This window comes from Dermacentor silvarum, chromosome 9 (assembly GCF_013339745.2).
Source record: "Dermacentor silvarum isolate Dsil-2018 chromosome 9, BIME_Dsil_1.4, whole genome shotgun sequence".
Classification (NCBI taxonomy): domain Eukaryota; kingdom Metazoa; phylum Arthropoda; class Arachnida; order Ixodida; family Ixodidae; genus Dermacentor; species Dermacentor silvarum.
This window is the reverse complement of record NC_051162.1, coordinates 67,454,189-67,469,719: the sequence shown is the minus strand read 5'-3', so window position 1 is coordinate 67,469,719 and position 15,531 is coordinate 67,454,189. Positions and strand designations below refer to the sequence as shown.

The 15,531-nt window shown below is 45.9% G+C and overlaps 1 protein-coding gene across 1 annotated transcript in view; it reads right to left on the bottom strand.

Annotated features, from left to right (window-relative positions):
* Positions 1 to 15,531, bottom strand: part of LOC119463646 (histone-lysine N-methyltransferase PRDM7-like) — a 44,818-nt gene that overhangs the window by 13,304 nt on the left and 15,983 nt on the right. Inside the window, exons 3-7 of the mRNA XM_037724470.2 lie at positions 12,707 to 12,835; positions 11,171 to 11,272; positions 8,195 to 8,293; positions 3,294 to 3,364; positions 2,466 to 2,651 (exon numbers count right to left, since the gene is read on the bottom strand). Of these exons, the coding sequence (XP_037580398.2) occupies positions 2,466 to 2,651; positions 3,294 to 3,364; positions 8,195 to 8,293; positions 11,171 to 11,272; positions 12,707 to 12,835 (587 nt within the window). The remainder of the gene's footprint in view (positions 1 to 2,465; positions 2,652 to 3,293; positions 3,365 to 8,194; positions 8,294 to 11,170; positions 11,273 to 12,706; positions 12,836 to 15,531) is intronic.

The window sequence follows — 15,531 nt, the reverse complement described above, 5'->3', positions numbered from 1 at the left end:
TCGAGGCACCCTATTGGTCACGATTCAACAAGTGCAGGCCTTCCATATGTGGGCAGCAAACATACCCACGGCCCTTTAATGTTTTGAAATTTTTCAATCGCGTTTTTTGACGCAGAAATCCAGGAGCCAAGAACGTGCGTGTCCCAACATAAGTCTGAACCACGTGATACGCACAGCAACGCTTCTGGGAAAATCAGCTTCAAGAAAGCTAAGTAGGCGTACGGGCATTTGAAGAGATAATGACGTATATTAGAAGCATCGCAGTGGTTCAGGTGGTTCTCCCGATAACTGATGAATAATACTGGCAGGTTACAGGCATATTACGGCATTCTGTCTAGTAGTATTCGTAACTATCAGCCTTCCTTGTGTCTTATCCACACAAGTTCTTAGCAAAGCGGTCAAGTGTTGCCGGCGGTATAGTCATAACCTAATTTCACCATATAACCCCTTTTCCAACCTACAGTTTCTACAGTCGCAAATTTTTTGGATCCATAAGACACAGCCGTGTTTTGGTATGGCATTTGTCACACTCCGATGACTTTGGTAATTCACTATAGCAAATTTCTACTGCACTCCTTAACCTCGCGTATTGTTTAATTTCAGCGCCGATACGTATATTGTGAAGAGAATGAAAACAAAAAAGCGGCTGCGATTTGACTTTTCTAGAAGATTTGAAGATTTGATTAGTACGTGAACTCACGCTCATGATAACATTTATGCCAATGTGTCCTTTCACCTCATTCCTCCCATTATCATCTCCCATTGTGACCCTCTTTCGTCCCCTCTTCCCCTTCCCTTACGTAGAGTAGCAGGCCAGATGCTTCATTTTCCGGCCGACCTCTCCAGATTTTTCAATCATTAAACTACTTCTTCTTGGTTAGTACATTTCCTTTAACTGGACGTCAGTGGCAGACACATATACGTGACAATAAACATGAACGGATGTGTATATACGTCGCTGAATTTTGAATCTAGCCCTTAAGTGCAAATGTTTCCCTGGATTCTTTGTATATTCATTTTTTAACATTACATGCGGGCCTTAATAATATTTCGGAAACACAAGGGAAAATGTGGTTTGTCTTCATCATCAGCCTATATTTTATGTCCACTGTAGGACGAAGGCCTCTCCCTGCGATCTCCAATTACCCCTGTCTTGCGCTAGCCTATTCCAACTCGCGCCTGCAAATTTCCTAACTTCATCATCCCATCTGGTTTTCTGCCGACCTCGACTGCGCTTCCCTTCTCTTGGTATCCATTCTGTAACTCTAATGGTCTACCGGTTATCCATCCTACGCATTACATGGCCTGCCCAGCTCCATTTCTTCCATTTAATGTCAACTAGAATATCGGCTATCCCCGTTTGTTGGTTTGTCTTACAAACCCATTATTCTCCGAACTATACGCCTGATCGCGTAAACAGCCTATTGGCTAGTTTCGTGCTTTATTTGTTTTGATCGAATTGGCGCGAATTGATACAGGGAATTAATAAAGTAAAAATAAATTACTCGGTGTACAAGGCCCCAAAACAGCATAGGTGCCATGACAGATGCCATATGGGAGTCTCGGGTTTAATTTCGACCTAATGGTTCCATTTAAATGAACAAATTTAAGTACTGCACTCGTTAAAGGAAACACATGTATTTAAAACTAACTAATCGCAAAACTTTGATTTCACGGTTTCTAGTTCCTGTGACATTGGCGCAATCCCGTTTCGCACGCTTAGATCAGAGTCAGTATCGCCATTAGTTACCAGACTCGTAGCCACATACCATGGCGTTCTCTAGTGGTATGTTCACAAAAGCTGTGTTGTACAATAAATTTGCTCTGTCGCGTTTCAGTCCGTAAGTAAAACACACGACTGCGTTGCATTCAGCCATATTGGCATGCGGCTGCTAGGGGCGGGAGTTGAACTCATGAATTTATGTTCATTAGCAGAAGCTTATAGACACCACACCAAGTTTAATGAATGCAGTACTTGCAATCAAGTAAAAATCTATCATGAGTGTTGCATGCGGTGGTCACACAACACTGCTAATTCGTTGCGCTCGTGAGTGTGCCGATTATTTGTTACATCTGGTGCAACTTACACACACGCCCACCCCCATACAATTTAAGTAACGAGCTGTCATAATTCCTACTCACATTTTATATCTGACATCTAACCACTCGTATTCTTCTGAGAAGCCTCATATGCGTAATATATCTGTCTTTCAGAACGAGAACGTAAAAGGGTGAAATAAGTTCCGGCAAATTTCAAAATCTCCAGTTTCTCCAGTCGCGCATTCTTTGGATGCACAAGATAAAGCCGTTTGTCATAACGGCATTTGCAATAATGCGGTTACTTCGCTATTTAAATAGAGTAAATTGCTACTGCGCGCTTTAACCTGGCGTATTGTATATGCTCAATGCAAATACGCATATTCTGCAGAGAATGCATAGTTTTGACGTGCACTGAACAAACATACCTGGTCCGTGGCTTCACCGTCGTCACTGTCCTTAATACTGGAGTGCGCGTAGGGGCCGAAGCGATGACCAGCGGCAAGTGGAACCACAGTGAAGATTCCAAGCTGCGCACCCTTCATCTTCGAACGAAGCACTACGAGGCCTTCAGGTAGACTCTTCTTGGCTCGCTCGAAGTCTTTGAGCGGCACCTGGCATACGAAGCGTCTTGTTCATACTGATACTCTACACAAGCGCTGCACTTACACTGATACCCACGAAAATGGAATAGATTGATAGAAAAAGGATTCACAGAAGACAGACGATATTGTTGACGCTGCGAAATTATGAGACGCTACTTCCTTTGGTTAGAAATACACACCCGTTCTTGCGCAGCAGCGTCACTGATTGAACTAGTTCACGACTTTCTACAATGTTTGGGTACAACGCAAACGCAAGAAAAGACCTCCGGCATATCCACCTATCTAACTAAGACACAAAAAGACGTGACGAGGACAGACGTTGCACCAGAACTTGCGTTGTCTGTGAGCAACGTCCCCATAACCCTTGGACGCCCGGAGAATTGACGAATGTCTGCAATGAACACAGTCGCCAATTTCTTCTGTATTCGCTTGAGCTTTTAGCATTTACAACTTGCTAGCAGAGACAGTGATAAGAAGCTAAAGCTCACGGAGGGCGTGTTTAATACGTTATATTTGTGCCCGATGTCTTGTCTTTGTTGGAGAAACATGAGTGCACTTAAGATGCATTTGCTTGTCTGCAATAGTGAAGAGCACACAAAATGATTCTCCAGCTTAACTTTAATTTAATGGACAAACTTAAGCTTTGCTTACCCTCTTGACGAAAAACGACGGTCCATGCACTGGACATTCACTAGGTTTGTCTCGAGAACAGCCGTCGCGGCCTGCAATATGAATTATAAGGCACAAGGCGCAAGTTCCCCTTATAGAAGTTCGCAACAAACAGGCGCTAATATTACCGATCTGCTTTTGACGTAGTGAAGCGCTAAATTTTCAAGCTAAATAGACTTATCAAAAGAACACTCATCTCGTAATGAAATGGTGCATTATACTTAACGGATTCGTTAATGTACTTTGTTTACTTGCATTTACCCACTTAATATATGCCAGTGGGTGCATGCCCGTACTTGGAACATTCTCTAGAATGGGCATGTCGCACTCCAATTTCACCATACAGCTCATCAAACCACCCCAGCCCAAAGCAGTTAACGACTGGAAAATCAGAAGCACAATTCTTCGCGGTTATTTTAGGTTTATTTACCCAACAGTTTCGGTCGGTGGACCGACCTTCTTCAAGGGAGGTCCACCGACCGCAGGGGCGTAGCCAGAAATTTTTTTCGGGGGGGGTTCATCGGTCGGGGGCCGATGAACCCCCCCCCCCCCCCGAAGCGTCTGCTTTCCTCTACGTGACGTGATCGATAATAAATATCGGTAGTTTAAGCACCCTCTATGTATGTATATCAAAGACATGGGACCCCCCTCCCCCCTCGCGTGTGTGTGTGCTAGAGCACTGCACGGGCTCGGGCTTACCCGAAAGCCCGGGCCCGTGGGCCGGGCCGGGCAGAACTGTTTTTTCACGGGCTCGGGCTGGGCTCGGGCACGGCGTGTGCTTTTTGACCCGGGCCCGGGCCGGGCTCGGGCTTTCTTTCTGGTCGTGTGCATGTAACGTGCAGTGAGTTATTCTCGGGCGACTCAACTCTGAAAAACATTATTTTTCGGTCTCGGGCCGGGTTCGGGCCGGTTTAGAGTCGGGCTCGGGCCGGCCTCGGGCCGGCCTCGGGCCTAAGGTAAAGGGGTGGCGGGCCGGGCCCGGGTCTCGCCATAAAAGTTTTGATCGGGCTCGGGCGGGCCACCCAACGTAATAACGGGCCCGGGCCGGGCCCGGGCTGAAAAAAAATCGGCCCGTGCAGTGCTCTAGTGTGTGCTTGTGAAGAAATTAAGTAAAAAGTAATGTAAGCTCAGTAAAATACAGTAAGTACGACAGGTACAGTGGGCGTTTGGAGCAACCGTCTCTCATCGCGCCACTGAATGGACCAGTCTTCGAAAACGCATCATTGAGACGACCCGCCCGATCGGAGAAGACATCATTAATTGTTAATCTCCGTTAAGCGTAGATGGCGTCGTCCTCGTCGGGGCGAAGTGAGTTTCACAAGTCAAGGACGGCTATACACGTGAAAATGCACGTGTGACCATGCAGGCTATATACCTACTCCCATAGCAATAGCTTGTTCGCTGCGTCTTTGCGCTAGAAAACTGAAATACGCGCAAAAACGAGTAATGCTTTTTTTACGAAACTTTCGTCGCCTTGCATTTCCTGCGGCAAGTGCATGGGCCGCTGTGTCTTCCGCTGTGTGCTAGCGTGCAGCCGTCATTTGCATTTACGTCAACAGATTCAGAATTGTACAGAATATTTCACCGCACTGCATAGTTATGGCATGTGTACGCATTTTAAGTAGTGCGTGCGAGTCATTTCTGCTTCACTTAGGCCGGTGCAAACAGGAAGCGGCCTTGTACCTCACAGAATCTCGACTGATTGGTGTACTAGTGATGCAGGAATGAACTCCGGTCTTGTTCAGTGCATAGTGCACATAATCAATTTCTCAGGACGCGTGAACTCCGACGAGAACTGTCAGCGCCTGCAACAAGAGTTTACTTACGCTGTACTGCGCACATGTAGCTTGTCGGCTGTCTGTTTCGTGCATTCTGTTGCGAGTCGGTGGAATTTCACTGCTGGCATCAACCCTTTGGTCTGTACATTGCTGGTTTAGGATTCCACAACACAACAGCAACTACCAGCCTTTCGTAATTGCTGGTTTGAGATTCAGCAACACAACAGTAACTACCAGCCTTCCGTAGGGGCGCAATCGCAAACGAGAGACGTTTTGCGCTGCAGACTATAACAGGCGGCGAGCCCAATTGGTCTCGGACCGATTTTTTCGCCATGGTGAAGCGGAAACGTGGCGGAAAGTCGTTCTGCTCGACCGGAAGCTACACTAGCATGTAAGCTTCCGGTCGTAACATTGAACATGGCACCAAAAGTGGAGGCTGCAATGCTGATCGACGCGATCAAGAACCACCCCTTGCTCTACGACAAGAGAAATACTAAAACGTACTGTCAGCAATACTCGCGATAGTATTCAACTTCGCGCGACCGGAGGCGCGGCAACGAAGCCAACGGAGTCGCGTGACCCAACTTCTCGCGCTTTTGCAAAGCCAGGCGAACCCACCACCGCCGTTTCCGAGGTTTTCTTGTCTTCCGTTTATTCATTGTCCATTTCTAGAAAACAAGTAGGTAGAAGTATAAAAGCCATTTCTTCTTCCACTTCCATGACAGACAATAGTTAGACAGATTCCTCGTTGGCGCTCCATAATTCTCCTCGCACGTGCACGGTATGTTGCAGAAGTCGCGGGGTGCTTTTCTCGTCGCGACGATAGATTGGGAGCGTAGGTCTCACGTATAGGACGCGCAGGCTTCGGCGAGCCTCAACACAAAGGGCCAGCCCGGGTTTTAGCTTTGGTGTTCCCGTTGCCACTTTCGTGTCCTGGAGGCGCCGAAAATAATACGAAATGATGAAATGTTATTACAACTTGTAAATAAAAGCTATTAAAGAAATATAATCACGCCTAGGCAGCAACCTGTGACACAGCGCCACCGCGCCCGTGTGAGGAGAATTGCAGAACGCCAACGAGGAATTTACCGAAGGTCGCAGATGACACGCGAAATTGCGCAAGATGATCACTTTTGATGACGGGTGGGTCAGTGAATGAACATACCGCTCCAAATAATGCGATAATGAGCGCCACCACGCCGACAAACGTACGCAGACTAGATGGATGTGGACGAAAGCGGCAGCGGCGGCCGCGGTGGTAGCAAAACAAATGTGAACTTGGACATGCGCGGAAAAGATTTTCCGGTCGCTTTGGCCTTTCCGGCCGCTTTGGCCTCTCCACCCGCTTGCCGCTTCCCAAGTGTGAACGTAGCCTTATTCTGCCTGTTTTTCCACCTAGGCGGGCGGATTTTTGCAAGATTTTGCCGCTTCCGCCAGCTTCGAGACCAAGTTCCTACGCGAACGCGGCCTAACCGGCACCTGAAGGGAAGCGGCGGAAATGTATACCGGAAATTTCGACCACCTGGGCACTTTAACCTGCACCTAAATCTAAGTAAACGGGCCTCGAGCATTTTCGCCTTCATCTAAAATGCGGCTGCCGCATTTGTTGCTTCATTTGTTGCGCATTTGTTGTTTCAGAATGCGGCCGCCACATTCGCGCCCAAAACCTCACAGAGTGTCAAGGCCTTGACAAACACCGTGACAGTTTTTTTCCATATGCAGACATGATTCCCTGTAAATTACCAACCCAAACGGAAGCGCCCAGGAATGAAAATGTGAAAGTAGCACCGGTTTCTTGAAATATGTCAGCGCGAAGCGACGAGAGCAAAGGGTGGGTTAGTAAGGGGGGGGGGGGGGGTGCAAAAAATTTCGGGGGGGTTTGAACCCCCCCAACCCCCCCCCCTTGGCTACGCCACTGACCGACCGAAACTGTTTGGTACATAAACCTAAGATAACCGCAAAGTTGTTCTTATTTTTCTATATATATATATATATATATATATATATATAATAAAGTGGGACCAGGGAAAAGATTAGAGTCAAAAATGAACAGCAGACGTGGACATTCAATGTAAGCTATTGTGACAAACAATAAACATGTACATGTATATAAAGGGTGATCATTTTTAATTGTTATGGAATATTTACAAATCGCCTTTGTCAGTTAGAATAATTTTTACCCTTGAGCTGGATTATTCGAAGAGGCGGACATTACAAGCACGACAAATTGCATCACCTAATCAACTAATTAAGTAATGTACTTATCTTGATGCCTTTAGGGCACATATTGCAATTTGCGAATCGTAGCCAGTGAGCTTGCAAGACGTATCCATTTGAAATGAATTTCCAGGATGACACCAGTTTCAAGATATATCCCAAAGTGTGGAACGAAATACACGGGCGTTCCAGTTACTTTTGTGCTTCAATGGATAAAAGAGCGTTTTGTTAAAAAGTAAGTGGAACAACATTCCATTTTTAGGCAAGTTTGATGGCGCATATCTCCAAACTGGCATCATTGTGGAAATTCATTCTATGTGGATACGCCTTGCAAGCTCGCCGGCTACAATTCGCAAATTTCAAGTAAATAATTCAAAATATGATTACTGGATTTTTGTTAATTCGTTGAATATATGTTTCGTTTTCTCGTGCAAGTAGTGTACGCCTTTTCAATATTAAAGTTCAAGGACTACAATTATATTATTTGCAACAGGCTATTTTTAAAAATTTAATAAAACTCAAAAATGATCACCCTGTATGTATTACGTATATTTGTGTCTATGTGTTTGTTTCAACATAAAAGCAATAATGAGGCACGCTTACAAAGCTATCGCTTACACAAATATCAACCCGCCGTTCGTTCTACCGCATTTTTTTTTTACCTGAGAATATTTGGTATCCATTTAAGCGCAACACGTACCCGCTTAGTAGACGTTTATGAATGGTGCAGAAAAAAAACATGAAAACGAAATACACCGGATGCACAAATGCGATGTATGGTGACGCAGAGATCCTCTGTGTGTGTTTCTTGTATTTTTTGGACCATGCAGGATTTTGCATCGCAGCCAGTTCTCACAGTTCTTAATATTAGCACACGATTAGACTTACACTCGTAGTGTTTGTTGCCAGTCGCTTCGCTTTTGTAGCGCTTTGCAGGAGGTCTTCGAGTCGGTTTGGGCGTTCCGCTGGACGTGCTGGCTTTACCTGCTGCAAATCGTCAATGATAACGCTGTTAATGCCTCTTCGGACCTTGAGACAGGTGAATGACAATTAATTTTCGACACGTTTCTTGTCGGCGGCTAGTGCATTAGTAACGTGAAAATAGTTTAATTGCCTAAATATTTCGGTTAAGTTTGGAAAGCACCATATTCGTGAGCACTGAGAAAGTAAACTCTGCTCACGATCCTTGTTGCTAGAAAATTCACCGATGATTACGATACTCCCTAATCCGACGCAGACACAGCTCTTTGCATGTTTTCATTTCGCAATATATTGTGGCATCGCACCGATCACCGCATCGCATCGACTGGCACAGCCGAGACACGCGGCGCTATACTATATAGACCGGCCATACAGTGGCCGCTTCTCCGCAACTGCAGCTTTTGCAAGCGTAACCTTTACCGTGAAAAGCTTACGGCAAACGCTATGCGAGAAGGCGAGCTTTCTGGTTCTTTTTCTTTCCCCCGCTCGGCCGGCGCCGCGCTGCCCCGGATGCGTAGACGGCGTGCTCCTCTGGCGCCATCACGTAGCGGTTATCGCAAGTCTTGCGCGGCACTACGATTTTCTTCTCACGCTGCGCTCTGCGTTCGCTTTCATCTTTCGCTGTGCTCGTTCGCTCGTTACGCCGAGGGAAAATGCCGACGCCGACGCTCGCCACAGGAATGGGCTCGTAAGAGCTGTGCTCTAAAAAGCTTTTATGGGCCTAAGCACAGGCGTGAAAATGTATCGTCACTTGGTAAGTTAGCATACTGCTACCGCATACTATATTTTTTTCTGTTAACTGGCCGTGAAAGAAGGACATTTGACAAATTATTTTTGTCATCTGTGACGACAAAACGGTCTAAGCTGAGCTGGCGAGAATCTTCGTAAAAATAGTAGGCAAATATAACGTATCCACAACTTTCATACTTTTCCTCCGCAACTAGACAGGAAAGGGTACGATGGTTCCAATTACAAGTAAAGGGAAGAAGACAAGGCAAACCTGAACTTAGAACTAACTTATTGGTGTGAAAGCAATCTCCCAAATTGATGCCACGCATGCACAGAAGGAAAGTAACAACGTACAGAAAATTTTAACAGCAGTGAACACGTGCTTAGCGTCGTGTCTGTAGTGTTTTGTTTAAACATTAGAACTTTTTCTTCGGTAAGTCGGGGGGGGGGGGGGGAGAGGGACGGTTGACATACGCCCAAGTCCGTGCCCAATTTCCTGATCTTGAAAGCTTCCCATAGCTCGCTTGCCAATCTACTCCACTCCGCACCTACGATCGACACGTGGATAAAGTCACGGATACAGCTACACGAACCTCTTACACTACTGTGGATTGCTTCCGATATCCCTTGGAAGCAGATTTCGGTGCTCACAGAGCCACCAATTGATACACAGCGGCCTGTCTGGCCAGCGTAGCAGCGGCCTCGCGAAAGGGTAATTGTATAAACAACCGCACAAGCGGATTTTCTGAAAGCTGTTGTGCGCGTTTTAGCAGCGAAGCTGTTTAAGCTGGAGGTAATCCAGTGGCGTACGCAGAGAAACTCCTCCGCCTGGCGATGACGTCGCGGGCGTCGCCTAGCAACGGAACGCCACCTTCTCGCCCCGCCACCACTCCCACCAGAGCGCCACCTAGCGACGCCTTGCCTAACTTCCGCAGCAGCACCTCACACTCCTCCGCCATATGTCTGCCTAGCTTCTCCCCACAACCACGCGGGAGTGAAGCTAGGCAATGACGTCACTCCAGAGTATATAGCTCCGCGTCACCGAGGCGCGGAGACACACTTTGCCTCGTGAGTTTGCGCCGAGCACGTAGGTCGTCCGGAGAGGATCGCCACGGCCGAAGAAGAGGGGGAGCGGCTCTTTTAGGTGCGGCACGAAAAGCGCCGCGCTGTGACTCGAGAGCGACTCCGAAGACTTCGCACCGATCCAGAGTTTCCCCAGCAGCGCCACCTCAAGCCTAGAAAAGCCAAGCTAATAGAAAGGCCAAGTTAAAGCTAATGAAAAGCCAAGTTAAAGCTTGCGAAGGGCTTGCAGCTCTGCTGTTTGCTCAGACTTCTCACCACTATTGTGAAGCTGCCCCCATTTTCTTTCACCACACGCACTGTTCGCTTCTTTCTTTTCCTTTGATATGCGTTTGCACAACTTGGCTACTTTACACGGTGCAGAGGCTACCAAATTTATGGCGTTCCTTGCCGCCACGCACTTTAGTTTCTGAGGCAGGACGTGCAATTATAACATAATTCGGTCTTCTTTGACTTCGAGTTTCCGGTGGTTCCCACTTTCTTCCCACGTTTCTTTTTCTTCACTTTTTTTCGAGCAATGTTCCGCAGCAGCCTTCAATAGTGAGGCAGAGTACCTTGCAGAAAAACTGGCCACCTGCGCGTCAAGACTACCTTGCAATCAGTGTATTCCCCTCTTACCTAAAGGATATGTGTAGCAGAAAGAAACTGTAACTCACTTCACAAGCTTCGAATGGGAGAATCTGTAGGCAAGGAGAGCTCCGCTGCTATTTCTGCCATTTTTCTTCATTTTTTTTACTAAATGGTGTTCTCTCTGTGGAGTGTTGCTTGCCCTTTGAAATGTGCTTTGCAATATAAAATGTATGGACGTCGACGATGTAAAAGTGATGCAAACGTATGCCACATTTCGCGCTCAGTGGTTCCGCAATGTGCATCTCCAAATTATTGTGAACGCAAGAAGTAACGATGCAGCCCGATTTTCATGCAAGTCTCGTTACACACAGTTGTGAGCAACATTGTTGGGTATGTTTTGTGACAGCTGTGATCTAAACTCTAATGCGCCACATTCAAAAGCAAGCTGCCGTTTCACTCCTCAGTGGCAGCGGCGAAACCTTGCAAGCTGTCATCTTTACTTACGCGGAATCTCATCTTCCGAAGCGTCTGTACTCTCCGTGTATTTCATGTCCTTCCGGTTTCGCTTTGGGTAGCGAGGATTGCTCGAGCAGCCGCTTTGTGTATCTGTCGTGCGTAACACAAAGTACTTATAATGGGGTATTCGGTCAAGTGTATAAAATTGTAGTTCAAAATCTCAATCCACAATATTAATGATAGTACATAGCCGTCTTTCAATGCACTGCATAAAACATATCAGGCCTGTCAAAGCCAACAAATATGTTTCAGTGTCGGGGCCCGGCAAAATCAGCGTGCGAAAAAATACTAACAAAAATAGCTGGACATTCGTGACCACAAAAAAGTAACAACATAGTATAATAAATAGCAGGAATCGGACTGGCAAACACAATGCGGGAATGAGTTTGAGAAAGTAAGAACAAAAAGAACAATGAACATCAATTTTCACAAGAGCCTAGCACACTCTTTACACTACGCTTCGTAATTGCAGAAATATCATTATTATTCAGGGTACTGGGAATCGAGACACACTTTCTTGCTTTTCATTATCTGGTTAAACAATGAGTTACTACGCAATTTATTCTAGGAACAACATGCTCGTGTTTAAACTGGGAGTTCAAGAAATTCCGTTCCGTAACAGAGTTAATTGTTTGAATAAATAAGGATTTAAGCGAGCCTGGCGGCACCAAACGACAACAAGAATTTCGCATTGTTAGCGGAGGCCGAACAGTAGGCTATGCATTTCAGCGTACTTATCAGATGGTCACCAATCAGCTTTGCCAAATACCTGAATAAAATAAAGACACCGTAAATGCGTACCTTAGATTAGTGCATGCAAGGCCATGCATGATGAGTAATTTTACAGACTTCGGTAGAACAGATTTATATTGAACAGCAAGCACGTGGCACTACGGAGTATGGTGCAGATGCTTATTAAGTTTATGGTGACACTTCAAATCTTTGTTCACAAGCACTGCTAAATATTTTATATAGTTAATGAATTCTGCAAAGCTGTACTTCCATGAACGACATTTAATCTTATTAATATTATTAAAGGTATTGCTCCTAATGATCGTTTTTTTTAAGTTCAGTGTCACACCTATGCATGTTTGTGGGTGGGAAGAATAGTAGCGCAGCCTTACAAAGAAAAATGAAAACGAAGTCTCATCGAGACACTGCTCAATCATGTGATGCTTAGATATCAGAAGAACATAAACACGATCGACCCTTCGATGTCTTGAGAACGTACTCATAACTCTGTAGAAAAGGTACTTGGTTAAAGTTAAGGCCATATTTGCTTAATTTTTCTCAACAGGGCTCTCAACTCATGACTGTCGACAAAAGAATATATCGGCATATCCTCTTGCAGATATTATAGCGAGTAATAGGTTATCTCCAGGTAAACAAATGAACTTTCACATGTGATGACAGGTACTACGTAGACGTGCTCTTTAACTGCTTTATTTAGCATCGTATGGGGTCGAACATTAAAAATTGAGCAAAGTTGTGTGAATGTGCACTTATTTTCAATCGTTGACTTACCACCTTGTACCGAGGCTTTCTTTCTCGCCTGCGTCCGCGTCGAGCGCCTGACTGGAACTTCCTTCGGGTTTGATGATTCGGGCTGCGAGTTACGAGACGTGCGCTTTGCTTTGTGGCCACTTGAGCCACCTGCATTAAAATATATAGCGGTCAAAGGTCAGTTGGGAATATTTACATTTTGTGCATTCGTCTATAGGCGGATTCATAACAGAATCATGGAAGGCATAATATGGGCCTCTGGCGCTTTAGAATGGCTAGGAAATCTGCAAAACGCGAGTGCGTTTCTCTGTAGACCTTGTCTGCCCTAAGCAACATGGCGCACCCCGGACTAGAATCGTAATTAAGGTGTCAGCATATGAGCCGTACACTCCAAGCGCAGTCCGTACGTTTTGTAAAAGCACGTTTTAACAGCGAAGCTGTTTAAGCCAGCCGTATATGGTGGTTCGGGGTGCGAATCAAGAAACTAACAAGCAATAAAAGAAAATGAACTTTCTTGCTGAAGCGGGATTCAAACCCATGTACCCGCGGACCCAAAGCGAGCGTCGTAACCACTAGGCTACACAGCCACTTTTTTCCTTATTGTAGGATATAGAGCCACGCTTGCAGAACATGCATTTATGCAAACCATATTATTGCGTTCGAGCGTCGTCGTCTTCGTCCACAAAAAAAATTAATGGGGTTTTACGTGCCAAAACCAGTTCTGGTTATGAGGCACGCCGTAGTGGGGGACTCCGGAAATTTGGACCACCTGGGGTTCTTTAACGTGCACCTAAATCTAAGTACACGGGTGTTTTCGCATTTCGCCACCATCGAAATGCGGCCGCCGTGGCCGGGATTCGATCCCCCAACCTCGTGCTCAGGTCTTCGTCCACAGCTGCCGCGTTCACACGCTCGTTCTCTGCGAGGTGAAGAGGTTTTGCGCGCTGTGAGAGACAGAGAGAGAGACGCATTCACTGAGCGGTTCTCCTGGAACGCGTTGTCGGCAAGCAACGTGGTACCGGTGTTGCAAGCTGCGCTATGCAACACCGACACCGAGACGCGCGAAAAGAAAGTATCATCTTCATGAATAGTGAGATGAAAAGTTCGCGCGCACTTCAGGAAAATGCTGGGCTACGAACGCCCAGCTTCGCTCTTTCAAGCGTTGGGCGGCCGAGTGCAAGGTTAATTTTTTTGCGTTACCAAAGCTGCTGGTGGAACCCTGGCCGCTTTAGGTAACGCGTGCTTCAAATATTTTGCAGTCAACCATTAGGAGAAAATTTATATAAGATGATAGAGAGGAGGCGTTCAGTTTTTTAGTGTGTCGTTTCATACCAAGAGTAAAGTCCAAAGGTTCGTCTTGGTTCCACTCCTCTACTTGGGCGTCCGAGACGCACCGCCAGAGCCGGTTTACGCAAGTGAGGAGTTCTGCCACTAACGATAGCCGCGACGGGTTCGCGGGGTTGAAGTAGACACAGAGATGACGAGAAAAAAAACACACTTTCTATTTACAAATATTTACATGAATTTACAAATACAAAACACATACAAGACGAAACTGGTACACATAGGGCGACCCTATATCGACATAGTCGATGGCGCATAGCACCGTAGATTGACCAGAACGCTGGGACGGGGCAACGGGGCCACGTTTTCTACCCCTCGGTGCCCCGCCCCAAGCATTTACCACCCAATCGCCACCGAGTGGCTATGAGTGGTCTGCCGACGCACCAATCACGAATCCTGAGCTAGGATAGTCTTGTTTGCCGGTGCTTCCAGTATTGGGCTTCTTCCAAGCGCCCTTTTCTCTACCACATTTTGTGGTATCTTTCTCCCGGCCTATCCCTCAAAACAACATACAAATAACAACCACGTTCCAAGAAAGGGGGGGGGGGGGGTGACAGATGCATAGCACCTGTGCTCCCAGGCCAAGCCACAGCGCCCAGCACAATAGGTTCAATAAAATCCTAATAAGCAGGCAGTACCTGCAAGCCGAGGTGAGTGACCCCTTCCCCGCTCGCACTTCTTAGAAAACCCGATAGCCTAGTAGCTGCGGGCATACGTCAATGAAACCTGGCGACCAACACTTTGGGCTCACCTACCCCTATTCAGTAAATGCTTGCTCAGAGAAGCTTTTCACAATGGTCAATTGGCCACGGTCTCCGAAAGGGGTTGTCAAAGGCGGTTACCATGCAAAATGTGCACGTGGTGAATAATGCGCACTGCGTTCATGCTCCCGTGCCCATTACCCGCCCGGCACGCGCACATCAGGAGCCAGCGACAGTCATGGACATCGAAGCTTTTGCTGTCAGCCCTTACAAAAATGAGTTTAGACTGTCTGTAGAATGTCTATAGAATACTTGTAGACAACTTTGCCTTTTTATAGATTTGTTCTTTTGTTGATAAATAATCTATCGACTGTCTATAGACAAAAGTTGATAAGATTTTTATTTATTTTTGTCTACTCACTCTATAGAAAAAAGTCGATAAGATGTTTGTTTGTTCTTGTCTACTTCCTCCCTATAGACTATCTATAGAAAAAAGTCCATACAGTCTTTATTTATTCTTGTCTATTCATTGTCTATAGATTGTCTATAAAAAATTGATGATTTTTATTTCTTTTTGTCTACTCACATTCTACAGACAGTCTATAGAAAAAAGTCGATAAGGTGTTTGTTCTTTTTTGTCTACTTCCTCTCTATAGAAAAAAGTTAATACAGTCTCTATTTTTGTCCATTCATTGTCTATAGACTGTCTATAGACAAAAGTTAATAAGATTTTTATTTCTTTTTGTCTACTCCCATTCTATAGTCGGTCTTGAGAAAAAAAATCACAGCATATCCACGAGG